The 27,867-nt window shown below is 46.4% G+C and overlaps 1 protein-coding gene and 1 long non-coding RNA gene across 6 annotated transcripts in view; one reads left to right on the top strand and one right to left on the bottom strand.

Annotated features, from left to right (window-relative positions):
* Positions 1 to 323: 323 nt before the first annotated feature.
* Positions 324 to 27,151, top strand: Garin1b (golgi associated RAB2 interactor 1B). 5 transcript variants are annotated; one of them, XM_076566595.1, is made up of 9 exons: positions 324 to 388; positions 7,909 to 8,010; positions 8,861 to 9,254; positions 10,470 to 10,654; positions 13,442 to 13,694; positions 15,755 to 15,876; positions 19,541 to 19,578; positions 24,657 to 24,824; positions 26,639 to 27,151. In XM_076566595.1, exons 3-8 carry the CDS (start codon positions 9,006 to 9,008, stop codon positions 24,821 to 24,823), a joined length of 1,014 nt encoding a protein of 337 aa, XP_076422710.1. In that variant the 5' UTR covers positions 324 to 388; positions 7,909 to 8,010; positions 8,861 to 9,005; the 3' UTR covers position 24,824; positions 26,639 to 27,151. The 5 variants fall into 5 exon arrangements, with proteins under 5 accessions (XP_076422710.1, XP_076422709.1, XP_042128882.1 ...); XM_076566594.1 differs by having other exon boundaries at positions 327 to 388; positions 19,535 to 19,578; XM_042272948.2 differs by lacking the exon at positions 324 to 388 and adding an exon at positions 4,379 to 4,555 and having other exon boundaries at positions 10,445 to 10,654; positions 19,535 to 19,578.
* The window catches only part of LOC143272324 (uncharacterized), a 36,788-nt gene continuing 10,271 nt past the window's right edge, over positions 1,351 to 27,867 (bottom strand). The window contains exon 2 of the long non-coding RNA XR_013049791.1: positions 1,351 to 1,616. This is a non-coding gene — a long non-coding RNA (uncharacterized LOC143272324). The remainder of the gene's footprint in view (positions 1,617 to 27,867) is intronic.

The following is a 27,867-nucleotide window of genomic DNA, read 5'->3' as shown; positions in this document are numbered from 1 at the left end:
AAAAAGGGAAAAAAACTTAAAATCTCATCATGGAATCTGCAGTGTCACACAGTGAGTCACACCCTAAACCCTTTGTCCATATATCTTTACTTACAAGTGTTCACTGTAAAGAGTCATTGGTCTGGTTTGAGGCCTCTGGTTTCTACTACACTATTGATGCTGATCCCTGTGTTGTAGAGGATTATTTTAAGGTGTATTACTTCTGTTTATGTTGCATTTGTTTAACTCTGTGAAGCTGTGTTACTGTGCCTGTCTAAAACACCTGATGATCTAATAAAGAACTGAACAGCCAATAGCAAGGCAGGAAAAAGGATGGGTGGGGCTGGCAGGCAGAGAAGGAGGACTCCAGGGGCCAGCCACCCGCTACACAGCAAGCCACTGAGTAAGAGTAAGATTTACAGAAATAAGAGAGGGAAAAAGCCCAGAGGCAAAAGATAGATAGACAGAATAATTTTAAGGAAAGCTGGCTAGCAACAAGCCAAGCTAAGGCCATACATTTATAATTAAGAATAAGCCTCTGTGTGTGATTTATTTTGGGAGCTGGGTGGTGGGCCCCCAAAAAAGAGCAAAAACAAACAGTAGCTCTCACTAGGACTCTTCCTGGATATCCTGTTGTTGCTCTGTGTTGTGGAGATCCTGCAGCTTTGAGTCTTCGGGTCAGGTCCCCTCATGTGCTCCAGCAGATCATAGGTGGGGTGGATGATGGGTGGGCCAAGTCATAACCCTGGATCTGGGCCTGGGCAGCTGTAGGATTGGTCTGCCAGATGTGAAATGGAGACAGCTCTCCCATGCTTACAACTTCAGAGCTGGCTCACCTACACCTGCACTAACAGGGACAGCTCTCTCACTTTTATGACCATGGGGCCAGCTTTCCCCCTGCCCCAGTCATTGATGGGTGGGGGAGGAGGGAGGGTAACTCTCCCCCATGTATGCCACCACAAGACAAATGGGTAACAGGGACGGCTCTCCCATGCTCACAATTTCAGGGCTGGCTCACCCACACCTCCACAAACAGGGTTGGCTCTACTGTACTGCCCTGGTGGGGTGCAGGGCCTGCTCTCCTGAATGTTGCAACTGGTGGGGGTCAGGGATGGCTCTCCCACATTTATGACCACTGGGCCAGCTCTCCCACCTGCCTCAGGCATTGATTCTGGGGAGGGACAAAAAGAGCAGTAGGAGTAAGGTGGAGGGCTGAGCTAGCTCAGTGGTAGAGAGCTTGTCTAAGCACGGACACGGTCTGATACCATCCCAAGAGTCACAGGGAAGGAAGGAGAGGGATTGGGGAGGAAGCATTAGAAGAGGAAGGAGGGGAAGAGGAAACAGACTCAGGAGCGGGCTGGTTCTGAAAGGTTTCAGGTTTGGAGTGGGGGACACTGAGCAATAGGTTTATTAGGAAAGGTATTAACACATAGCCAGACAGTCTTTTGGGGGTTCTGAGGGGAGTTCGGGCCTGGGAGGCATAGCGGAAGTCCTTTCCTATAAGGTTCAGAGGCAGGAGGCGGCCCTGTCACGAGATGGATGAGTAGTCCTTCTTGGGTGCTTGCTGTCAGGCTGTCTCTGGGGCGGCAGTGCAGGGTGAGGAGGGCAAGAATCCAGAAGAACAAGTTACTTTAGTTCTGAAAAACAAATTACTGTAATTTGGGTAATTGTCACTGTTCAACCAACATGGAGGAGCTCTACAAAACGGCAGGAACTGAGTGGAGGAGCACCCAGGACTCGGGAGAAGGGATAGCTCAGACGCTAGCAGACAGCCCTCAGCAGAGGGCGCTTGACCAGTGGATCGGAGTGCTCCAGAGGCGCACTGTAGGGTGGAGCTGATGTAAAAAATTAGGATTAAAAACAAGAAAATGAAAAACTCTGAGGAGAAAAAAAATTAGAAAAAAAGTATTCTTCATGGATATGTTATATTTGCAACTATTTGTAAAATACTGCAAACAATGGTTAAAGATTTAACCAAAGTTACCAACATCTGCTTGGAGGATTGGTGAAGGGCGGGTGTGGGAGGAAGGGAGGGAAGGTGAGGATTAAAACCACTTCCCATAGATGGATGCTCTGGACTTGAGGACTTGAGTTTCTACCTGTTCCCTGGCAGGTCTGTGTGGACTACACAGAAGAGCTCATCACATCTGGTTTCCATGTAGTTTGGCCAATAGTCGGGCCAGGTAGGAGACCAGAGGGGTAGTGGAGAGTGACTCAGTTCTGCCCCATGATCATATAAGATTTCTCTAGAATGTTTCCACTCCCACCCCCTGCCCCAGTAACCACCCCCTCTCCTGACCCTCCACCTCCATGATGTGGACCTGGCTACCTGATGCCCTCTGATGTTATATCAAGAGCAAGGTTGTCGACTACCTTCCTGAAGATATCATCCTCACCATCATCCTTTCTCTTCAGGTTATTGTTCCTCTATTCTCTTCACTTAGTTTCCTTAACCCAGTTGGAGTTGAGAGCCCTTAGCGGCCTTCCAACAAACCCCTTCTGTCTTGGGTTGGCCTGTCCCTTCCTGTGTCTAATTGAAGCCATTCTGTTCCCAGACAAGGGATGCTGTGCAGGCATCCATCTGCCAACCATATGTAGCTCGTTCATTTGTGTCTCCCCTGGTGCCTAGTTCCTACCAGAAACCCAATTAAAGGTGGTTAAGCAGATGCATTTCCCCCATTATCAGCTCTGGCTGTCCCCAGCATTGTCTTCCTGCAAATGAGGGAACGTTCTTGTCCTGGCTTCTCCTAGAAACTGATTTCCCAGAAACTATTTCTTAGATGAAAATAACACCACACAAGGGATTGGTAAAGCATCTAAAGGCCAAGGAACATGGCATCTGAAAGGGAAAGGTAACAAAACAGTGTCATCTAGAATTGATTAACGGCCTCCAGGACACGGCATTTGCCAAAACCATCTCTGGAACAAAGTAAGGATGCCTCTTAAGGTTCTGAGGTAGAATTCAGAGAAGAGAAAATACCCTGAAGGAGTAACATCAAGATACACCCACTTAACTCTGTGACAGAAATTAGACTGGGGCTTCACCATTGTCCTTGGAAGTCTCTAGAAAAATAGCAGAGGGTTAACAAAGACTACCTTGGCGCTGAGGAGACAGTGAGGAGGGGAGTGAGCAGCTGGTAACACCGAATGCAGAGAAAAGAGCACTTTTGATCCATGTCCTCCACCCGCCAAGGTTCACAAGGGACCACTAGGAACCTTAGGCCGTTGATTTGCAGAGACAAACCACAGGGGCCGGGCTGGAGAAATTCAAAAGCAGGGTTTGCAAATATGGCCAACAATGGCTTCAGCATATAATGTGTTTAGGGGCTGGATAGATGGCTGGGGGGGGGGGCGGCGTGTGAAGGTACTTGTTGTCAAGTCTGAGGGCCTGAGTTCAATCCCTGGGACTCATATGGTGGAAGGAGAGAACTGGAGAAGTGACTATGGCAAGTTGTCCTCTGACATGTACACTTTGGTACACACACACACACACACACACACACACACACACACACACACCACAAATAAGTGTAGAAAAATACAAATAAAGTAAGCATTTAGGATTATTAAGGCTAAGGTCACTAACTTACTGCAGTAATCACTTGAATTACTTGAATGAAAACAATCCCAAATGTAGAAATCTAGAGATAATCTCAGAGAGGGCTTTCCTGGTTTTGACTGTCTTTGATTCCTACCCAACTTAAAATAAATAAATCCACTCTTTGTCTTGCCACAGATACAGATAATTGGTTTTTATTAAATATCACTAAAATAAAATTTTGAACCGTGCTCAAACAAAACACTGCTCTGGGATATTAATAATTGCCGGTATATCTGAAGGTGTCCTATCTTCTGTTAACACACAGAATGATACAGTGTATCCTAAGTGGGACTTTATTGCCCTCTTAAGTGTTCAAGTAAGTTGCCCTGGACAGAGAATAAACATCACACCCATGCCTCCCCTGGATGCTGTTCAAGGACCACAGGTATAAGAATGTAGAACTCAGTGTCATGGGACTCTTTCATATAAGTACTTGGGATATTGCAATCAACCGCAATGCTTGCAATTCTTTTTAAATGAGTACTTGTTTATTGTGTACATTTAGTTTTTGTTGTTTGCTTTTTAAAGATTTATTATTTATTATGTGTTCAGTGTTCTGTCTGCATGTATGCCTGCAGGCCAGAAGAGGGCACCAGATCTCATTATGGATGGTTGTCAGCACCTTTGGAAGAGCAGCCAATGCTCTTAACGGCTGAGCTATCTCTCCGGCCCGTGTGTCTAATGTTTTAAGATTATTTTTGCTACCATTACAATTGAATGAACCTCAGGGTGTCTCTAGAATTCTGGAGCCACATTCTTTCTCCTCAGCATTCTTTCTCTACTGTTCCATTGTCTTGTGTCATCTAAAAGTTCTGAGAAATCTGAGGCCATCCTGTCTTGTTAGCTCAGTAGACTGTCAGCTTTATCCCTCGGATATTTACAGTAGGATGCTTCTCTTTTTATTCCAGTAACGTAGAGTTTCTTAAACGCCATTCTTGCCTCTCTAGTGTCTTTACCCAGTCTCCTTGGAATATGGTAAGTCCCGTTGTGTTGCCATAGCGAGTGGGTTTGTTTAGTTTCGGAAGTAACTTCGTTGGTGGTGGTGGTGGTGGTCCTATTCTTGTCTACTTTTGTTCAGTTCCATTCATTTTTCCCTTCAAAGGAGCACTAGCCACGCCGGGTTGACATAACTGCCACATAGGTGATGTCCCTCCCGCCACTGTGTCCTTCTGTCACTGTGAAGAGTCACCTGCTCTGTGGCCTTCTGTGGGACGTTGGCAAGTCTGTCACCCATATCGATGACTCATTTTTTTTCTGTCACATCAGCTGCAGCTTCTGATGTGGCTTCAAGCATTTAGGAGTTTTTCTTTCTTCTGTTTCTTCCTTTTCTCTTCCCATCTTATTCTGGTTCCATTATTCTTTTTTTCACATTATGTTTCATGACCATTGAAGTACAGAAAAGATTCTTGTCAAGTATTTTCTCCTGTTTTCTGAAATCACTTCTCCTGATATGCAGTCATTTGTATATGTTCCTGTTGGCATTAGTCGAGGCGGGGAGAGCAGTTCTTTGTACAGATCCCACGGCAGATCTTTACTAAGAAATGGTGACCATTTTTAATTTTAAATGAAGTGTTTGTCTTGAATTTAAAAATCTCTTTAGCTGTAATTTCTATTTCATAACAGGTTAGTGGCTGGAGAACTAACCTAAATATCAGCACAAGGAACCAACAAGGCAAACCCAGAAAGTGGAGCATTCTGAAGTACAGCTCACTAGTATTCTAAGAAAGAAACTTTACTAGATAAAAATAAACTAAGGGGCTCAGCTCTTGGGTTGGACACTGATTTTCAATAAGCCAGATGTAACAATAATTTTAGTTGCTTAGGGAAATGGTTATGTACCCTTAGGTGAGATAGGTAGATCTTTGTGAGTTTGAGGCCAGCCTGGTCTAAGAAGTAAGTTCCAGGACAGCCAGAGCTACATAGTGAGACTCTGACTTGAAAAGAATAAAAAGGAAGGAAGGGAGGGACAGAGGGAGGGAGGGAGGGAGGGAGGGAGGGAGGGAGGGAGGGAGGGAGGGAGGGAGGGAGGGAGAAAGGAAGGAAGGAAGAGGGAGAGAAGGAAAGAAGGAAGGAAAGAAGAAAAAAGGAAGGAAAATCTTTAAATAGCATGCCTTAAACTGCACAAAACCTAGATCCAGCACTGATTGACCCCCAGAAATTTGGGTTACTTTAAGCAAGCATCAGAATATGTCTCACCAGAAGTCACCACAGTTACCACCATCAAGTATTCAAAGAATAGTGCTGGGTGGTAGTGATGCACGCCTTTAATCCCAGCACTCGGGAGGCAAAGGCAGGCAGATCTCTCTGAATTCCAGGCCAGCCTGGTCTACAGAGCTAGTTCCAGGACAGCCATGACTGTTATATACAGAAACTTTGTAAGGGGGGGGGGGTGATTATGGTAATACTAGTACCACTTTACACATGAGGAACACAGAAGCAGCATTTTCTAGTGTTGAAGTAAACAGTTACACTCCTCAGAAGCCACAAGTTTGTCATGCTATGTCCTGCAAATTAACTTTATTTTCCTTATCACCTAGAATGATTGGTAAATAGCACTATCATTTGCTGTAAAATTATTCCTGAAGAGTGAACAGGAGTTTTATGCTAGTAGCATCAGCCAGTTTTAGGTTTGATTCAATCTAATTAAAAAATTCCAGATTTGGGTGGAGATGGTTCAGCAGGTAAAGGTGCTTGCTGTAGTCTCAATCTCTGGACCCCACAGAGTGTGTGCTATAGCACCACCCCACATATACACCCACATGCAAAATAGTAAGATATATAAATTCCTAATTTATTTTTTCTCATAAATAGAAATTCATGCCAGGCAGTGGTGGCGCACACCTTTAATCCCAGCACTCGCGAGGCAGAGCCAGGCAGATCTCTGTGAGTTCAAGGCCAGCCTGGTCTACAGAGCAAGATACAGGACAGGGGCACCAAAACTACACAAAGAAACCCTGTCTCAACCCGCCCCCCCCAAAAAAAAGAAATTCACAGTTTAGGGCTGGAACCGAAGTTTTAGTCCAGTGGGGGGGGGGCGATGCAGGGGGAGTAAAAAGGGAGATGGGAATAGGGAAGAGGGGTGCTTTCTCCCTAAAATAATTCCTCACAGAAATTTCACTTGAGCTTATGTGTCTTTCAGTAGAATAGTCAGATAGCCTTACCTAGTTGCAAGGGAAGCCACACAATGTACTCTATTCCAGAAGGCCTATGTCCGAGTAAATGTCAATAATTCCATATCACAGAAATGGACATACTAAGTAAATCTAGAAGAACTTTTCTAGTTTGAGATTATCTCTTTTGTCTCTCTTCCTTCTTTTTCATAATTGTAAACAACGTTGTGTTTAGCAGAAAGAAGTGGAAGAAACATTGGGGTGTGTTGCATGGTTATTAAAATGACTCAAAACACTGGTGTTGGAAGGCTGGTGGGGACAAGGAGGAGACAGACACCTTGAAACACCATTTATACAATTGTTTAGCATCTTGTTCAGAGCCAAAAGTGCTGTCATAGTCAACTTTCTAGACCAGGGCTAAAGCCTCCCTCCACTGAGGTAGAGGAACACCATGGAAGCCAGCTTAGTGTCCCTGGATGGAAAAGAGCAAAGTCAGCTTCCCAGTTGACTTTGGGATGTCCCAGTGGTGATGTTTGCCCTGTATCTAGCTCACAGGTTGTGTTGTGGTTAAGTGCTAACTGTGAAAAGGGGAGCACAGCTTATTAGCAGCCGTCACTTTTGTACCATGCTTTTGGTTTCCAAGGAAATGCAAACCACAGGGTGTGGTCTATGACGCCATCCTTAGAGAATCTTACTAGGGGGAACATTTCCCCCTATGTAGTAAGCAAAGACAATGAGGAATGTGAGTTGGACATCTCATTGCTACCCAGGGAGCTATAAAAGGTGGTTGGGCGGGTGTGGCCTCATGGCCAGAGGAGAGGGCTGTTGGAACTAGACTGGGAAAGCCTCATAACACTCAGACTCTCTCTGACTTTATGATTAAATAAAGGACTCATATCTAGGCTCATCCTTTGTATATCTGGTGGCCAAACCATTTTTCTGAATTTATCACATTTGACCTCAACATTACCAAATCCTAGAGTTTTTTTCCAAGTTAGAATACTATTTCTCCTTAAATTGACTTTGAATGGTTGTCAGGCTGCTTGGTTCTTTGACCTATCTCATGCCCAGAATTTGGATTTTTTTTCTCTTCCTCTGGCTCTTGGGGAGGTACATTATCACTGAGACAAGGATGTGGTGCTGCCCCCCCCACACACACACACACCCAAGCTGGTCAGCCTTGTCTTAAGAAACTAATTACTTCTCTTGCTCCTCCAGTTTTGACTTCTTAAGGGAAAAAATCCTGCAGCTGCAACCAGCCAGCCATAGCAGGCAGAGAACAGGTGCCAGCAGTTCTAGAAGCAGAAATGGTTCTCGCACGTAAGTCAGGGTGCAGGGTGGGCACTCACGTCATGCTAAACCAGGGCATGGGAGGTTCATGTCATTTTAAGCCAGAATGTGAGAGGCTGGTGCCATGCTAAACCAGGGTGTGTGGAGGGGATTATATCATATGAGGCTCTGGAAACTAGTTTTGAATAGATATCAGCTCTTCACATTGTTAGGATAATTTGCACTGAGAGAGTCAGGGACTGGCCAGCAAGATGGCTCAGTGGAGAGATGCTTCAGTAGGTAAAGGCATGTACCTCATCACCAAGCCTGAGAGCCTGAGTTTTATTCCCAGACTCTGTATGGTGGAAGGAGGGAATTGATTCCCATAAGTTGTTCTCTGACTTTCACACGTGCTGTGGCACTCTATGTGTGCACACACATACACCAATCAATCAGTCAATCAATCAATCAATCAATCAATCAATCAATCAAATGTAACAGAAGTAGTGGAGCTTGAACTTCATGCTGCAGGCCCATAATCTCAGCAACTCAGGAGGCTAAGACAGAAATATGCCAAGTTCAAGTCTTGTGTGAACTGGGAACATAGCTGAGTGGTAGGGCACTTGTACAGCATGTATAATCCCAGTAAAACACACACACACACACACACACACACACACACACATATGAGGGCCAAGAGTCAGGAAAGACCTTCCTTCTGGGCAGTAGTGGGAGCTTCCTACCAGCCCTTGCTTCCTGTCTGCCTCAGGCTTTCCCAGCAAGTTCTGAGACTGTTCCAGGCAGGCGGCCCCAGAGAAGGACTTGGCATGTCAGTGCATAAGTGAACTACACTGGTCAGGAGGAAATGGGAGGCTCCCCCGACCACTTCCCTTTCTTGCAGGCCTGCTGTGGTTTTTCATGATGTCATCCATTCATCATTGTGAGCTGACTGGCTGCCCCCTAGGCCTTGGCCAGCTGCCCATGGTCAGAAGGGAAGAAACAGATCCCAGGACAACTGTGCAGAGGGCCCCTAAGCATGTGCAGACATGATGACATCAGTTCCACCTAGAACGTCTTGGTGGAATTCGAAGAAGACTGTAAAAGTTATAAGATCTTATACAACCTTCCCTTCCTTGAATGCCTGGGGAAAATTCAGGGGCCTCTTGCCTGTGGATAGGGAGCCGAACCCTGGAGTGGGCCTGGGTGTGGAGGAAGGGCTGCTCTGCCAGATGGTCCATTCTCCAGAATTCAACCTGTTTCCTAACTCCGTGGTGTTTGAAAGCAACTTTGTCCAGGTACTCTTGGGTGACTCAGAACAGCACTCCTTGATTCTTCTAAGTCTATTCCCAAGATGTGACCAAAAGTTATCCCTAGAACTGCGGTGGGAGATAAACTGAGGCAGGAAAGCTCAAGGGCCTGAGACAGGAGGCTGACCAGGGTTTCTCCTGTAAGTGTACACCCGATGAGAAAGGTCAGGCATCCTTTGCTGAGAGGAGGATTAGGCATTGGAACCCCTAATTTATGTCATTTTCAGGTCTGTAACCTGATGCCAAGTTAAGGCAGTGAAAGGAGATGACCTTTGGGGACTAGGAACAGAATTACTGATTGGCAAAGAATAGGACCTCAGGACTCAGAGAAACGTGGGCCCAGAGTCCAGTCTCTGCTTGCTGGTGGGGAGGTGCCATTGTGCATGGGACCTGGACAAATTCATTTAAACACAGCAAGCCAAGTACATGGTCTAGGCGGCACTTGGTGTGTTGTTCTCTCCTTGCCTGGGCTCCCCTTGGACCAGACAGAGCCTAGAATAAATGGAAGGACCATGTGGATGACTGTTTTCAAAGCAAAGCCAGGAAGCTGTCACAGGAAGATCCACAGACACGAAGTAAATGCTAAGAAACTCCAAGGTTATTTTCTTGCTCTTGTGTTAATAGTAGGTCCTTTAAGTCCTATTAGAGAAATCCACATGGTAGCTCACGTCTGTAATCCCAGCAGCACTCAGGAGGCTGAGACAGGAGGATGCCCTTGAGAATGAGTCTAGCCTGGACTATAGAGTAAAACTCTGTTTTGTTTCATTTTGCCTTGTTTAAATAGCTAAAGAGTAATTTTAAAAGAATGCAGGTTAAAATGCTTGTCAAAAAGCAGTGGTTAAGCCCTCATTTCCAAGGAACGTTTGGCAATGTCTGAGACAACGTTTTCCGTTGTCAGAATTTGGCAGTTTGCTATGGGCGTCTAGGGGACAGAGGCCAAGGACACAGCTAAACACTCCACAATACAGCATAGCCTTCCTCCCACAGAGAGCTAAGTGGCTGCCATAGTGTGGTGGCACAGTCCTTTAACCCCAGCACTCAGGAGAAAGAGCAGGCAGATCTCTCAGGTCCTGGTCTACACAGTGAGTTCCAGGCCAGCCAGAGCTATGAAGAACAAACATTAGCGCCGAGTGAAGAAACTTGGCTAAAACGTCCTGCTGCTTTTACCAAATGCTCAGGCTGGGCCTGGGGGCTGCGTTACAGGTCAAAAGGGGCAGAAACTGGAAAAAAATCTACAGAGCCTCCAACACCATGGCCCTTGGGGTGACCTCCTCCGTGCCTTGCCTACCCCTTCCGAACATCCTCCTTATGGCCAGAGTCAAATGGCTTCAGGGGCAGAGCCAGACATGGAACAGACCATCCACAGCCCCGAGCATCATCCTGAAGAGGTAAGCAATGCAGATGGGAATGAGATGAGTGGGGTAGAAGGCAGGCCAAGGTGGAGGCGTCCTGGTGCTAAACTCAAGATGGGGAGGACCTGAGAAGCCACTGCAGTGAAATTCACTGGAATTCTCTTTCATTTTGTTTTAAACAAAATCTTTTATAGCCCAGGCTGACCATGAAGCCAATATGCAGTCAAGGCTGCCCTGGACTCTGGATCTACTTGACTCCTCCTCCTTCTGAGTGCTCGTATTCCAAACATGCACTGTGGTGCTCAGCTACTAACTGCTCTAGATTGCAATAACCTAAGACAAGTAGGAGAATGGGGGTTCGTTCAATCAGTAAAGTGCCTGCTGTGCAAACATGGGGAGACCTGAGGGTAACCCCAGAACCTGTGTTTAAAAAAATGGTCATAGTGGTACACCTGGGTAATCCCAGCACTGGGATGTAGAGATGGGTGGATCCTTGGGGTTTGCTGGCCACCCAGCCTCGCCTAAACTAGTAAGCTCCAGGTTTAATGAGAGGCTCTGATTAAAAACCAAGGTGGATGACACTTAAGGAATGACACTGACCTGTGGACACATGCACACATACCTCCCCAAACACATACGTACACGGATAGGTGGGGGCTGGGGAGACAGATGTCTCAGTGGGAAGGTGGCATGATATGTGTGAGCATCTGGGTTGGGATCATCAGCATTCACACAAAAGGCCAAGTAGGATGCATGCCTGCAATCCCAGTGGCAGGCCTAGTGGGTGGAGGAAGAGGTGGAGCCTAGGGACTAGGCAGCCAGTCTAGCCAAATGAAAAACTGTAAGCTCCGGGTTCGGTGAGAAACGTCTCAATGATTTTGGTGAGGTTTTTGTGTGACCGTCTTCTCAACTCACTAGCCCACTTCCTTCCTCATGAGTGCCTTTTCCTTATTTTTAATTATTTTTTAATTAAAATTTTTAATATTTTTTTAAAGTTCTACTAATTTTGTTTTACGCATGTGAATGTTTTACCTGCATGTATATCTGTGTGCCATACGTGTACCCAATGCCTGTGGAGGTCAGAAGAGGGTGTCAGATCCCCTGGAACTGGAGTTAAAGAAGGTTATGAATTGCCATGTGATTGCCAGGTCTTCTACAAGAGCAACAAGTGCTCTTTTTCTTTCTTAACAAGAAGACTGTGGGGGCCGGAGAGATGGCTCAGTGGTTAAAAGCAAGGGCTCCTCTTTGGTACAGTTAATCGTCTGTAACTCCAGTCTCGGGAGATCAGACACTTTTTTCTGGATTCTGTGGACACTGCATACATGTGGTACACAGGCATACATGCACACAGACTTCCCTACACACAACAACAAATAATAAGCTAAAATAAAAATTTAAACTGGATGTAGTGACACATGCCTTTAAATCCAGTACTCGGGAGGCAAAGGCAGGTGGATCTCTGTGTGTTCTAGGCCAGCCTGGTCTACAGAGTGAGTTCCAGGACAGGCAGAACTACATAGTAAGACCCTGTCTCAAAACAATCAAACAAACATTTTTTTAAATAGTGGACATCAATAGAGGAAGACAGTGACATTGACCCTTGTCTTCCACATACAAACACATGCATGGGCAAGCTCACACTTGACAAACATGCATGCGTACGACACACACAGGTCACGTGACACAGAGCAGGGCTTTCACTGGAAGGGCAGACTGTTAGGTGCAAAGGGAAGCTTTACATGGACAGGAGCTGGTCTCCAAGCACACTTGCCTTCTCGCTTCACTCTTCTGACTCAGCAGGAAACCTCTGAGCCTCTGGTTAAGGAATAATGAGGCAGTGAGACCTGCAGATAGAGAGCTCCTCGGGAGAGGCATGGTTTTCAGTCCTGGGTGCACAGCTACCCAGACTTGATTTTTGTACCACAAGTCACTGGCTGTAGTTTTTCTCTACAAAGCGAATCGCCTAAGTCCCCCGTGGGGCTGTAGAGAAGCAAGATGCTTGGAATAGAACTGCCCTTCTTGATGCTTGCTTGGGCTTTGTTTCAATTTCCTTTCTGTTGCTGTGATAAAAAAAAAAAAAAAAAAAAAATACCCCAGTGTAAAGCAGCTTAGGGGAGAAAGGGCACGTTTTGGCTTCAAGTTCCAGGGGGACAGAGCCTATTGTGGCAGGGAAGGGGAGACACTTTGGCAAGAGCAGGAAGCTGGCTGATCATATGGCATCTAAACAAGAAACATCAGGAAATGAGGTCTGGCTAGAAAACCTCAAAGTTCTCCCTGCAGTGATGCACTTCCTCCTTCTAAAGGTTCCACAACTTTCCCAAAATGGCACCATCAGCTGGGGACCATGTGTTAAACAAACAAGCCTCTGGGGACATTTGACACTCAAGCCACAATCTGCCAATCATCTCAAGAATCTCTGGACGTTACCAGAGGTCCAGGAAACCCCTTCATCCCTCGAAGCGACCTCGTGCCAAAGCTCCCTGTTACACTGTTGGTATACCTGTAGCAAGTCCCGCCCACCGCAGGTGACTAATGTTGGATCTAAGCCAGGTCCTTGACAGCTGTGGCACAGGACCCAGGGAACACTGGCATGAGGATCAGTGAGAGAGAGGCAGGTCCCTGGGCTACAGCCCAGACCTATGAATCTGAACCTTTGAGACTGTCTTGGAGAGTCTGCATCAAGTGCTCCAGGGAAGTCTGCTTTTCCCAGAGTCTGAGCATCACTGGCCAAGAGCTCACTTTGCTGCCCCTAAAAGCCTCCACCCTTGAGGAGACGCATCAAAAGTGATGGGTTTGTCCAGGTGTCTTCTTCTATGTCCTTAGCATTCTCCCTTTGAAGTTTGTGGAGCTCCAGATCTGTGACCACCATGAACGCATCCTGAGGTTGAGGACAGTCACCGAGAAGATCTACTTCCTAAAGCTCCACCCTGACCATCCTGAGACTGTCTTCCACTTTTGGATCCGCCTGGTTCAAATTTTGCAGAAGGGTCTGTCCATCACCACCAAGGACCCTAGCATCCTTGTTACTCACTGCCTGGTACCCAAGAGCCTCTGCAGCCCATGTGGAAAGTCTGAGGTAAGAAATCTCCATTGCCAGCCTTCAGCCAAGACCAGAGTTGGAGGGAGATTTGAGCAGCTGCTGCTGAGTGCCTGAGTAGGTGCCCTCAGCTTTAACTCTATTCCAGACATGGTAGTGTTTACAAGCACAGAATACCCCTTCTAAGTACATGGACTTTCAGTAGAGGTACACAGCTGTGCAGCCGTCAGCCATCACCACCATTCAGTGAAAAGGAACAAGAGAGAAGGGTTTTGTTTTTGCTTATTTTTTTGTTTGCCTTTTTGAGATAGAGTCTCATGGAGCCCAAGCTGGCCTCAAACTCATTATATAGCCAAAGCTGGCCTTGAAATCCTGAACCTCCTTTCTCCAGCTCCCAAGTACAGGCACATTCTACCATGCCAGGCCGAAAGAGATTTTTCTGGTACACATTCATGTGCATGCGTGTGCATGGGTGTGTGTGTGTGTATGTGTGTGTGTGTGTGTGTGTGTGTTGGGTGGTTGTATGCACTGTGAGGAGCATGCTGAGGCCAGAGGAAGACTTGAGGTACATTCCTCTATCCTTCTTTGCCTTATTCCTCTAAGATAGGGTATTTCGCTGGGCGGTCGTGGCGCACGCCTTTAATCCCAGCACTCGGGAGGCAGAGCCAGGCAGATCTCTGTGAGTTCGAGGCCAGCGTGGACTACCAAGTGAGTCCCAGGAAAGGCGCAAAGCTACACAGAGAAACCCTGTCTCGAAAAACCAAAAAAAAAAAAAAAAAAAAAAAAAAGATAGGGTATTTCACGGAACCTGGAGCTTGTGGGATTTTTGTTGGGCTGGTGGCCAGCAAGCCCCAACAATTCTCCTGTCTCTGCTCCCCAACCCCTCAGTGCTGGGGTTAGAGGTTTGTGCCACTGCTATGAATGACTCTTTACATGGATGCTGGGGATCTGAACTCAGGTCCTAATTCTTTCACAAGCACTCTGACCTACTAAGCCGTCCCCCTAGCCCATGAGGGAGTTTGGTTTTGTTTTTTGTTTTTTGTTTTTTTCATTCTCTATTCTTTTTTCATTCTCTGTTCTTACCAGCTCTCCATCTGCCTTCCCCCACTGTGTGCGTGTGTGTGTGTGTGTGTGTGTGTGTGTGTGTGTGTGTCTGTGTGTGTACACATGTGCCATGGCACACATGTAGAAGTCAGAGGACAGTCTCAGGTGTTGATCCCCATCTTCTACCTTACTTGAGACAGAGTCCCTGTTTCTCCTCTGTGCACTCCAGGCTAACAGGCCCTCAACTGTCTATGGATCCTCCTGACTCCGGTTCCCATCAAGCTATAGGTGCTCTGGGGTTTCATACATGAGCTACTGCATCCTGTTTTATGTGTGTTCTGGGCATCCAGCTCTTTACTCATGGACATCCTTTGTTACCTTTTCTCTTTTCGAGGCTGAGGACCGAACCCCAAGGTCTTGCGCTTGATAGGCAAGCACTCTACCATGGAGCTAAATCCCCAACCCCAACATCCTTTTGTTAAACGGAATCTTACATAATTCCTTGTTGGTGGCACTCTTGGGAATGGAACGGTAGGCGGTCTGTTGCCAGGCAGGATCCTGCTATAGAACCCAAGATGGCTTACAATTCCAGATCCTCCTGCGTTAGCCTCCAAGTGCTTAGATACACGTGTGTGCTACAACCCATGTACATGCATACACACATAACACATAAACAGGTCCAAATGCGCTACGGATCCGCAAAGCAACTGCATATAGGACTTTTCTTAGAGGAATTAGTTTCTTAAACATTAACTTTCATAATATATACATTTAAGTATAAAAACTAGTAGCACTAGCTATTAGAATTCATATTAACAAGTTGATACTAAATCTATGTTGGCAGGTGGCAATGAAGGCCTTACCTTTAAGGCATCAAAGGATATTTATACCAAACACTGAGCTACCAACAAAGAGAACTGCTTCCGTGAGCAGCTGGCATGACTGCCTATTGGGAGAGGTTGGGTCCTGATGTTTCAGTGTCTAGAGATTGGTGTTAAGAAAATGCAGAGAGCCCAAGGCTTAACCTCTTGTTTTCTTGTTCTTTCTCCATATAGTTAGTGCAGAAGAAACCTCCAAGCCCCCAGCCCAGTGAGAGCCTCATGCAGCTGATGGCCCAGGGGGAGAGCGAGGCCCTCTCGCAGATCTTTGCCGACTTGCATCAGCAGAAACAGTACAGGTACATGATTTAAATCAGGTTAGCCCACGCCATCCTTACCCCTAGCCCGGAAGGTCCCGGCAGTGAGACCCTGGGCAAAGGAGCACAGTTGGGGGCTTGACACACTGTGCCTAGTCTCTGGACAATCTTTCCTGTTCCCGTTGCCTTGGTCTCTATCTCCAGACAGCAAGCAAGGTAGGCCTGACTCCAGAGGAGTTGTATAGACAGGGAAATATTTCTCCAGCAGTGAAAACGAGTTAGTAACAGGCATGGAAGAATGAAAGCTAAATTCTAACCCCGTATCTTATTCTGTAGAGGCATAACCACATTGTTTTAAAACCTGCTGTGTCCCAGGTTCATCCCCCTCTTCACTGGGCCTCTATTTAGACTTAATAGAGCTCCTGAGGTTGTTCCTAAAGTATAGACTCCTGGGATGCTCCAGCACAGGCCTATCTTCTCTATGCCTGAAGAAATGGCCCTGTACATAGAGATATTCAGTGTGATAGGAGAGACAGGAAGTTGGGTGGGGTGACCCATATCTATCATTCCAGCGCTGAGAAAGGGGCTGAGGCAAGCAGACTGTTTCAAAGCTGAGGCTAGCCCAGAATGAGTTCCAGACTAGTTTGGGCTACAAACAGAGAAGGAAACCCACAAATGAATTAGTAAATATCACCAGGAGAGAAAAATGAACTGTCAAAAGAAGGGACTTCTTTTGTTTTAAGATAGGATCTCATGTAGCCCAGGTTGGCTTCAAATTCCCTATGTAGTCAAGAACTATCTTTAATTCCTGGTCTTCCTGCCTCCACCTCCCAAGTGCTGGAATTATAAGAAAATCTGTGCCCCCATTCCTGGTGACACATAGAAGAGATACCCCTTCCCTCTGTCTTGGGGATTGAATTTAGGGCCTCAAGCTTTCTAAGCAAGGGCTCTACCACTCAGCTACATGTCAGCCAGGAGGAGGGGTTTTGTCACAACAGGAACCAGTTAGAGTAGCTCAGAGACAAACCAAAGAGTGCTGGGGTGGGAAGCTGAAAGTAAGAGAGCTCAGAGGAGGTGCTTTAATCCCTGAAAGACAACGGACAGCCTCATCTGGATACTGTGGGATTCTGTGAGCTCATAAGCATCAAGCACTTAGCGTGCATGTTCTTTGTCAGACTGGGAAGCAGATATAAGTAAGATCTCAATGAATATTAATGTGTGTTACTAATTGTCTTGGGAAAGAGTTAACGGTTTGTACAAAAGACTGTCACTGTATATAACATACAGAAAACTGTAATTAAGAAATGTTTGCCTAGAATGTCATATTCTGGGCTGTGGTGGTTTACACCTTTAATCCCAGCATTTGGGAGGCAGAGGCAGGCAGATATCTGAGAGTCTGAGGACAGCCTGGTCTACAGAGTGAGTTCCAGGACAGCCAGGACTACACAGAGAAACCCTGTCTCAAAAGACACAAAGCCAAAAACCAAACCAAACAAAAGAATGTCATATTCTGAACTAGTACTGAATTCTAGTAGAGTGAATATTTTATATTGAAGCAAGTTTTTAATTGTGTCAAATTATTAAATCACTGATTTTGTAGCACAGCAGGCCTGAAACTTGTTAAGTAACTAGAGAGATGACCTTGAACTCCTGGTCTTCCTAAGTCCTAGAATTACAGGCATGTGTCACAGTACCTGGCTCCTTTGTTTGTTTGTTTGTTTGTTTAAACAGAGTCTTGTGTTGGCAATGCTGCCTCAGAATTCAGGATCTTCCTGCCTGAGAGTGCAGACATGACCACAATCCCCAGCTAACTTACTATTTATAGGACACTGTATTAGCTACTTTTCCATTGTTGTTGCCATGACCACGGCAACTTATATACAGTGAGGTTTGTTGGGGCTTATGGCTGCAGAGCAGTAAGAGCCCATCGCGGCTAGGAGACATAGCAGCCAGTGGCGGCAGCAGGAATGGGGAGCTGAGAGTTCACATTTTCAAATGCAAATACCAAGCAAAGAGACCTAACTGGAAGGGGCATGAGGCTTTTAATCCCACCCTGTGACACACTTCCTTTTACAAGACAGCATCACCTAAACTTCTCCAAACAGGGTCACCAACTGGGGACTGAGTGTTCAGACGCTCAAGCCTATGAGAGAGAGAGAGAGAGAGAGAGAGAGAGAGAGAGAGAGAGAGAGAGAGAGAGAGAGAGAGAGAGAGAGACAGAGAGAGACAGAGAGAGAGAGAGAGAGGAGAGATGTGCATTTCTCATTTAAACCACCACAAACCCTTTTGCATATATCTGATGCTGAGTTACTAGCTGTAACTCAGTCCCATAGACCAAATTATCTGCAAGGGAGGCTGAAAAGCACATTCTCCTTTAGACACAAGCCCAGTCAAAATTAAGTATTTTCAGTCTGATATGGTGGTACATGCCTGTAATCTTAAACACCCAGGAGCCTGTGGTAGGAAGACTTCTGTGAGTTTGAAGCCAACTTAGGCTAACATGTCTCAAAACAACAATACTCCACAAAATTCAGGTGCTCTACCCCCAAAGGAAAAGGGAGCCTACCACCAGTCTCTGGCTTTCAATTCCGAAAGGTCAGAGGGAACTAAGCCCTGGAAGAGAAATAGGCACTAGACAAAAAGAACAGGGTATTGCAGAGAGCCAGACAGGTTGAAGGAACAAATGGCTGAGGCTTTGTCCAGAGGAAGAACCTTGGTGGGTTTAGGGAAAGAAGGCCATGTGGAGGGTTTTACACTTCCAGTGGAGAGGAGCCTTAGCTGCATTTTAGGCATGGAGGTTACTATGATCCAATTTCCATTTGAAAAGGTCACTCCAGCTACACTTACAGTTAATTGTAAGGGAAAGAGAAGAGACTCAGAGAGACCAGAGAAGCAGCTGGACTGGTCTGGACTGGCATGTGTAAAATGGGTCAGGGAGATTTGAGAAAAGGAGTGGAGAGGATCGCTTCTGCCTCCCTGTTATCTCAGTAGCTGCTCTGTACAGACAGTTAGCTTCCTCAGTTTCCCAGAACAAAGCCCTGGGTGATGATGCCTTCGATTCAGGCACTTTCCAGGCTGGTTGCAGTTTTCACCAGTTCTTGCTCATTAGCAGCAACATGCTACTGAACAGTAAATAGCATGCTTGGCTGAGATGCAAGATCCAAGATAGGGTTACAGCCCTCCTCCTCAGACAATCAGAGCTGTGGCTCTGGTCCCTACCTCCTCCCATCCCACCTCCTCTCCCCCTTTTCTCTTCTGGAAACATAATATGCATCATACCCACCCAGTGTAGCTGCAGCTGGCCTTTTCCATATTTCTATCTGCCTCTAAATCTATTGCATCAGGAAAAGTCTAACTAGGGATAAGCTCTGAGATATGACTGACTTCAGGGCTGAGTGTGTAGCTCAGTTTGTAGAGCGCTTGCTGCAGCACACACGAAGCCTGAGTTTGATCTGCAGCACTGCATAAACCAGGCACACTGGTGCACATCTGTAATTCCAGCACTCAGGAGGCAGAAAGGTCGGGAGTTCAGAGTCATCCTCAGCTACATAGTGAGTTTGAGGCCAATGTCAGATACATGAGACCATGTCTCAAAAAAAAAAAAAAAATGTCAGGAAAAAAATTACCAAACCCCACCCGAGTTCACTGTTCTTCTCCTTAACTTTTGGTCTTTGTTTCCTTGACCCTGAAATGTCTGGAGTGCCAGGAGGAGCAAAAAGATTCAGATCAACAAGACCAGCTCAGGTAAGGAAGGACGCAGGGTTGCATGCTGGGGCGAGCTAGCTGCTGTGTAGGTATAGGGCTCAGATCCCTCACAGTGCCCCCTCTGGCCTCCTGGATGCCATCAGGAGTACCGCAGTATCCCTGTGCCACAGTGGGTAGCTCTCTGGGCTTTGGGGCCAAGAAAGTCAATTTGGCCACCCAGTGCTACTCCTCTATTTCCTCGAGACATTTCTATATTCTCCATTTCCAGTTCCACAGAACGGCTAGCAGTCCTTTTCCCCTCACATCCGCAGCATCCGTTTGTTGACTCATTGACTTACTCAAAAGCATGCACCAGAGGCTCTTTAAGCCCCACACTGCGTTCTCTCAGGGGGATGGAGTCACACGGGTACATACCAAAATTACAGAAACTCCTTTCTAGACAACATTCAAAGCTCATGCTGGGGTGCCAGAGGTACATAAAGACAGAGTCATTCACTCCTTTCAGGGCATTGGCATATTTGATAGGATCAGGAAAGATGGAGCAGATGAGGCCATGTGAGAAAACATGACAATCTAGAAGCAGCAGCTGGTTCCCTGTTGCCAAGTTCTAATCCACCCCGAGTCTCCTGGATGTGGTCCTTTATCAGCTTCCCCATCTTTCCTGCTTCACCTGATAACATGCTCCCTGCCTCAAAGCTGCTCCAGCCACATCTATGAGGTTCCAGGCACATTTCAACCATGCTTCCTCATACCTTAGTCATCCCCAACCCACTTCCTTCCCCCGAGGAGCTACTCTAAAGACCATCTGTCCCAAATCCTACACCACACGCTCCTGCCGAGACTCAGCTTTCCTCCTCGTAACCTTTCACACTATCCTCTGGTTCTCTTACAGGCTTACGGCTTATTTCTTAATGAATGTTAAATTGCATCCATGCCTCTTAAGTCATAGCAGCAGGCACTGGGAACATAATGGGAGTTGAATAAATGTCTAGACCTAAGACCGTTGACAAATTTGTTGCATGAATCTTAAAAGTTCTTATTAATAAAATCAAACCTGAGGCGAGTTATTGGGGTCCATGCTGGTAGATCAGGGAGACAGAATAAGCCACAGCTATCTCACCTCCGCCGGATCCTCAGCTGGTCTTGTCTCCTCAGACTGGAGGCTTCTGTGTCCTCATCCCAATGGCTCTCAGCTGAACTGCTGCTCAAAAGCCTGAATGCTTAACCAGCCAAAATCTCAACCAGCCAAAAGCCTCTTTTTTCTGGTCCTCACGCCTTATATATCTTTCTACTTTCTACCACCACTCCCTGGGATTAAAGGCTGGCTTTCTGGGATTAAAGGTGTGTCACCATGCTTGGCTATTTCCAATGTGGCCTTGAACTCACAGAGATCCAGAGGGATTTCTATCTCTGGAATGCCAGGATTAAAGGTGTGTGCTATCACCGCCTACCTAGTGGCTTTTCTGTTCTCTGACCCCAGGTAAGTTTATTAAGGTACACAATATTTTGGGGAAAACAATACCACCACACAAATTAATGCTCCATTCTGGCTCAGAGACAGCCACATCATGCTACATTTTTAAAATGGGAAGGAGATTGTAGATCTTAGGAGAACTAGGATCCAAGTCAGAGCTTTTTACAAACTCTTATGTCTATAGGTAGAATAAATAGATAAAGGTCTGAGGGAACATGAGCAAAAGGAATGAGAAAAATATCACTCTTACCTTGTGATGTTTAAAACAGCTGCTGGGAGAGTCGGAGAGACGGTTCAGTGGTTAAGAACACTCGATGCCCTTGCAGAGGACCCAGGTTCAATTTCCAGTTCCCATGACAGCTCACAACTGAATGTAGCTCCAGTCCTGGGGGACCCTACACCCTCTTCCGGCCTCCATGGGCACCAGCCATGTATGTGGTGCACAGACATACACATGTTGGCAAAATAGTCACACACAGAAAACACAATAAGTCAATCTAGAAAACCAAACAACTGCTGCTGGCAGCTGACCCCTGTTTTCAACATCAGGAAGACAATGGGGAGTGGAGGAGACAGAGGCAACAAAAGCAGTGAGCGTTTTAGCTGAGACTTGGATGAATTGCTGCCATACTGGCTCATACCGTCAGATACTGGCCTGCTATCATCAGATGGTCTATTTCTTTCGAGAGAAGCCTCAGGTCTGAATTTTTAAACATACTCGGTTAAAAAGAAGTGCAGCGGGTACTAAAGCTTAGGGGGCAAGAAAGCTGTGCTGAAGGAGGACTGCACTCAGCACTGAAGGTGGAGAGGGAGGCTGCCATCTGAGTCCTGACGGGTGAGCAGGACGGGTGAGCAGGCTGCCCTCTGAGTCCTGACAGGTGAGCAGGCTGCCATCTGAGTCCTGACGGGTGAGCAGGCTGCCCTCTGAGTCCTGACAGGTGAGCAGGCTGCCCTCTGAGTCCTGACAGGTGAGCAGGCTGCCCTCTGAGTCCGGACAGGTGAGCAGGCTGCCATCTGAGTCCTGACGGGTGAGCAGGCCCTCACTGCCGCCTCATCTGGGACTGCCTTCTCACCTTTTGACACGATGCCTATTGTTTTTTTTTTCCTGTTTTTATATAACATTCAAGCACATTCACAAATATACACACACTTTAAAATATTCTATGAGGTTAGAGTAAGGAAAACAGAATATTCAAGAATATTTCTAATGAGTGCTGGGACTGGAGAGAAAAGGTTTAGAATTTCAGAATATCCAATCAGGTGTAGTGGTGCATACCCGCCACCCCAGTACTTGGAAAGCTGAGTTAGGAGAAATGCCTTAAGTTTAAGGCCAACTTTGTCTATAAGGCAAGTTACAGGATAGCCTGGGCTACATAGGATCTTACTAGAGCCTCACACAACACCAAAAGGAATTTCAGGATATCTGAGGTTGGAATGTTCTTAGGTTGATTTTAATCATCCACACTGGGTGGTTCTCTGTACCTTGTTTTCTTGCTGGGTCAAGTACTGGGCAGGAAAGGGAAGTTACATTCCAGGCTCTTAGAGTTCATGCTGTCTCCTACTGAACCATGCCCTAAACCTTCTATTGGAACTTCTGAATTAAAAAAAAACAAGGGCAGGAAATAAATCAGTCAGTAAAGTACTTGCCTTGTAAGAATGAGGACCTGGGGGCTGGAGAGATGGCTAAGAGGTCTGGGGGCTGGAGAGATGGCTCAGAGGTTAGGAGCACTAGCTGCTCTTCCAGAGGACCTGAGTTCAATTCCCAGCAACCACATGGTGGCTTCACAACCATCTGTAATGAGATCTGGTGCCCTCTTCTGGCCTACAGACATACATACAGGCAGAACATTGTATACATAATAAATAAATTAATTAATTTTAAAAAAGAAGAAATGAAAAAAAAAATGAGGACCTGGGTTTGATCCCAAGAAGATTGTTGTGGTGATATTTTATCTGTGCACCCCAATAAAGCTTATCTGAGGATCAGAGGAAAAAGCCAGCCACTATATTAAACATAGAAGTCAGGCCATGGAAGCACACGCCTTTAATCCAAGCATTTGGGAAGCAGAGATTCATCCAAATCTCTGTGAGTTCAAGGCCACACTGGAACAGAGCCAGGTGTGGTGACGAACGCCTTAAATTCCAACACTAGTTAACCATAAAGGTCTGGAGGGCTGTACAGACAGACAGGAAGTGATAGAGCTGGGCAGGAAGAGGAAGTGATGTAGCTGGGTGGAGAGAGGAAGTGAGATGGCAGAACAGAAAGGCATATAAGCGTGGGTAGACAGGAAGAAGATCTCTTTGGAGACTGAGGGCTGATAAGGTGAGGTTGGCTGTGGCTTGTCCTATTCCTCTGAGCTCTCAGTTTTAACCCCAATATCTGGCTCCGGGTTTTGTTTTGTTTTTGTTTTTTTTTTTTATTAATAAGACCATTTAGCAATTCATCTTACAGATTGTCCCAGTGGTCTAGAATGCATATTGCCCTTCCAGAGGATCTGAGTTTGGTTCCTAGCATCTCTGAGTAGCTCAGAACTGCCTGTAACTCCAGCTCCAGAGGGAGGAGGGGGATCAGATGCCTCCAGTCTCTGAGAGAAACTTCATTCACTTGTACCTCCTCACACAGGCGTGCGTGCACACACATGCATGCACAGACACACATACACACACAGACACATGCACCCAGGCACTCACAGTTAGACACACTCGCAGTTAGACATTGTGGTGTAAACCTGTAATCCCAGCCCTTGGGAGGCAAGGAGAGGAGGAATCAGAAGCTCAAGACCAACCTTGGCTGCACAAGAGCTCAGGAGGATGGGCATGGGGGTCTATATGCAGTCTAGATGGCCAGGGGCCCCAAAAGTTCACCTGTGTGTCCCCACTAGCAGGCTTACAAGTCAACCTTTGGTCTTGCTAAAATGCTGTTTCTAATTCATTAGACCTGGACATACGGCCTTGAAACCAGGCATTTCTAACAATTTATCTTTTTTTTATGTGCATTGGTGCTTTACCTGCATGCGTGTCTGTGTGAGGGTGTCAGATCTTAGAGTTATAAACAGTTGTTAGTTGCTGTGTGGGTGCTGGGAATTGAACCCGGGTCCTCTGGTAGAGCAGTTGGTGCTCTTAACCAATGAGCCATCACTCCAGCCCCCAGGCATTTCTAATATGATCCCAACTGATCCCAAGGTTTTGGTTACATTTTGAATAGCCAGGGCAAAGGGTCTAAGAATAGGCTATGGCTTTGCTCTACTGGCTTCAAGGCCATTGTCACTTTAGCTGACTGAATATCCTTGGGGTTTTCCTTGTTAACCTGTCCCAACCATGACGTTTCTCTCCGTTTACTGAGGCTATTTTGCAACATGATGTAGCGGTTAAGAACAGAGACTCTGATGACAGGTTGGATGGCTTTGCATATTGACTCCGCCTTATCATAATGTGGCCATAAGTAAGTTCATCAGCTTCTGTGGACCTCAGAGTCCTTATCTGTAAAATGGGGATTGTGGGAGAGTTGCCACCAATGATAAAAGCAAGAATGTGTGATTGACATGTCTCCTGTATAATGACTTCCTCTCCCCACAATTAATAGCTATTAACTTCCAGAATGTTCTGTGAACCAGAGTGCAAATGCATTCCTTTTCTTAACTAGATAAAGCTACTCCCAGTGAAGAGAGTGTCCCCTGTACCCGAGATCTCAGTTGGAGGGATGCATTCACTTATGGAGAGTGGGAAAGAGAGAACCCCTCTGGGCCACAGCCTCTCTCGCTCCTCGGCACTCTGGCTGCCTCCAGCAGGCCACGGCTGTCCCTATCTTGAGGTATGGTGGCGATGGGATTGATCTGGAGGCCTTCATGGGATGAGCTGGAGTTGAAGCTCAGAATCAAGACGGTGTCCTAGGGTCCTCGGGGTGACTCCAAATGCTATGTGCAGAGGCGGGGTGGCTGGCCGCAGTGACCTCACCCTCTGCTCTTCTCCCTTGTTTTCTTGGCCTCCCATGATACTGAGTGAAATTCTACAGTGTGGTATGTCCAGAAACCCCGGAGTCCCCACAAGTGGCACTGAAGGGCAGACTGGTCAGCTGGTGCTCAAGAGCATGGGGCTGCTCCTGGAGCTCAGCAGTTCCTATGGCTCTTCCTGCCCTTTCCCTTCCCTAAAGTTCTTGGTATCTCCCTAGCTAATGGCGGGGCAGCAAGAGGGAGAAGGAGCTAGACCGCAGGGTGAGAACAAACGTCCCTGGGGTCCCAGCCTTTCTCTTCCCATGCTCCAAGGCTCCCCACCTATCCTACATTTATTCAACAAGCATTGTGAACTACCTTCTATGCACTGTGTCTGACAGAGTCCTATAGAAGGTGGGTTAAGTTAGGTTTTTCTAATTCATAAAAATAAAAATACTTAGCCAGGTGGCGGCACGGTGGCACACGCCTTTAATCCCAGCACTTGGGAGACAGAGCCAGGAGGATCTCTGTGAGTTTGAGGCCAGCCTGGTCTACAGAGTGAGATCTAGAATAGGCACCAAAACTACACAGAGAAACCCTGTCTCAAAAAACAAAATAAAAATTATTTATTTTTGTATTTGCAAAATAAAAAAACCTTTATGTTTAAAGTAATTTTTAAGTGAACATATAAAGCTCTGGTTTCACTATGGCATTTTCTTGTTTTCAGTTAGTAATAATCACACCTCAGATAAACCTTAATGGTAATCCCGCCACTGAGCAAGCAATCACTATGGTATTTCATGATAGATGTCATTATACTTTGCTCTCCTGTACCCTCCTCACTGTCCTCCCTATGCCCACTGCCCACTTCTTGCTGGTCCCCTTTCTTTCCCAAACAGCCTTCTCTTCTACTTTCCTGTCACCCCAGTCCATTGCTCTATCTTTTCTCTCCTCAGGATGTCTTCCTGCCTTCCCATGATCCCTTCCTATTTTCATGCTCTATACACAATACATACACAAAACAAATAAATGTAATAAAAATTTTAGGTGTTATCAGTGAAATAATATCATATGAAATATGATCATAGGAAGTAAAATCAATGAAACTCTGTCAAAAGACCATTTATTAATAACTGAAAAGTTTTAAGTGTAGAGGCCAGAGTGGTCGTTCTGCAATTAAGAAAGCATGGTGCTCTCCAGAGGACCTGAATTTGGCTCCCAGGACTCACTTCAGGTGACTCCCAACTACCTGTAACTCCAACTCCAGATCTGACACCTCACACCTCCACAGACCCCTGCACTCACATGCACATATCCACCCAGCCAGATAATAAACTAAAAATTAAAATGTAAATAAGAACAAGTGCTCCCTCCGGTGGTTTCACTTTCCAAGGTTTCAGTTAGCCACAACAACCAAATACAGCCCAGAAATTAAATAGCGATTCAATATTGAGAGAGAAACCACAGTCACATAACTTTTGTTAGACCACAGCTGTTTGCTAACCTCATACCATGCCGGTGAGTCAACTTTATCTAATTTGTATCTATCAGAAGAAATGACATATCTACAGTTTAGAGTTGTCAGGAGACAAAGACCCCACAGACAAAGGGCCGTTACTGTGTCTGTATTTGCAGAAGAGTTCTTCAGATAACCTATAGGATATGAGATTGACCACTTTTCTCTTTGCACTCACAGGAAACTCTGTATGACGAATCCTTTCCCACTGGGAGAGTTTATGCAGCCTGCACCAGCACTTCTCTTCAGTATTCAGTTGCGGGGGTGGGAGTGGGGTGGGGCTCTAACTGGACAGAAGGGCGGAGGAAACTGCCCCTCCCCTCGGAGCCACCCAAGTTATCACAGCACTGGCAGGAGGGCCTCCTCACCCGTCAGCCTCTCCATGTACGCTCACCACCACCTGAGAGTAGAGCAACCTGCATCCCATGGGCTGGGCATGCCTTCTCCAAGACAGCCAGGAGAGGAGCAAGACGAGGGAAGCGACCCCAGGAGAGCTGTGCACACCAACAAACCAGAGGCGACATGGAAGCTGGCCGGAGGGAGTCACAGAGAGAAAAGCAGCAACACAAGGAAATAGAAGAGACCCGGGAGAAAAGCTGAAGAGAACTAGACAAGAAACACATCTCTGAGAGATGCCCCGCCAAGCGTCTATTTATCTAATTTAAAGAGTAAAGCCATAAACCAAGGAGAAAAGTGTGGTTTCCTCTCTGCTCAGGTCACGCCAGAACAACTTCATCCTTCTTCCTCTGCCTATTGCCCAGTTCAGGCTTGTTCACCTGAGGTGGGTTGGAAACTGAAGAACAATCTTTTGTTTGGATTTTGAGATAAGGTCTCTTCAGGCAGTGGTGGCACACGCCTTTAATCCCAGCACTCAGGATGCAGAGGCAGGCGGATCTCTGTGGTTTTTGAGGCTAGCCTGGTCTACAAAGGGAGTTCCAAGTCAGTCAAGGCTGTTACACCGAGAAACCCTGTCTCAACCATAGAGAGAGAGGGAGGTTTGGATGGAGGGAGGGGGGGAGAGAGGGTCTCACCTATCCTACCTTATGGATGCTGGGATTACAGGCCTTTTCAACTCCCAGTTTACCAAACACAGGGCCTCATACATGCTAGGCAAGCACCCCACAACCTGAGTTATATCACCAGCCCCTCTTAGGAACAATTTTTTTCCAGGAGATTGGAAGAAAAGTGTTAAGGTAGGGTGAATTTTCCTTTTGTTCAAACTTATTAGGTTTGCTACCGTCTCAGTCTTGGAAACACTGGTGCATTTCCTTTCGGGTTGACAGCCCCTGAAACAGACACACCTGCCTGACATACCTTCTGAGTGCTCATTGAATTAGCCATCCCATCTCAAACTCACGATCGTCTCAGCACTCCTCACTGCCTTCTCTGCTTTGACTCCTTTGGACAAT

Source organism: Peromyscus maniculatus, chromosome 3 (assembly GCF_049852395.1).
Source record: "Peromyscus maniculatus bairdii isolate BWxNUB_F1_BW_parent chromosome 3, HU_Pman_BW_mat_3.1, whole genome shotgun sequence".
Taxonomy (NCBI): domain Eukaryota; kingdom Metazoa; phylum Chordata; class Mammalia; order Rodentia; family Cricetidae; genus Peromyscus; species Peromyscus maniculatus.
The sequence above is the reverse complement of the archived record's forward strand: the minus strand, read 5'-3'. Positions and strand labels throughout refer to the sequence as shown.

Coding starts and splice junctions, on each gene's coding strand:
- Garin1b (XM_076566594.1), top strand. CDS start 9,006: ATGATGACATCAGTTCCACCTAGAACGTCTTGGTGGAATTCGAAGAAG. Junction 9,255..10,469: donor TTGAAAGCAACTTTGTCCAG/GTACTCTTGGGT, acceptor GCTGCGTTACAG/GTCAAAAGGGGCAGAAACTG. Junction 19,579..24,656: donor GATCAACAAGACCAGCTCAG/GTAAGGAAGGAC, acceptor TTTCTTAACTAG/ATAAAGCTACTCCCAGTGAA.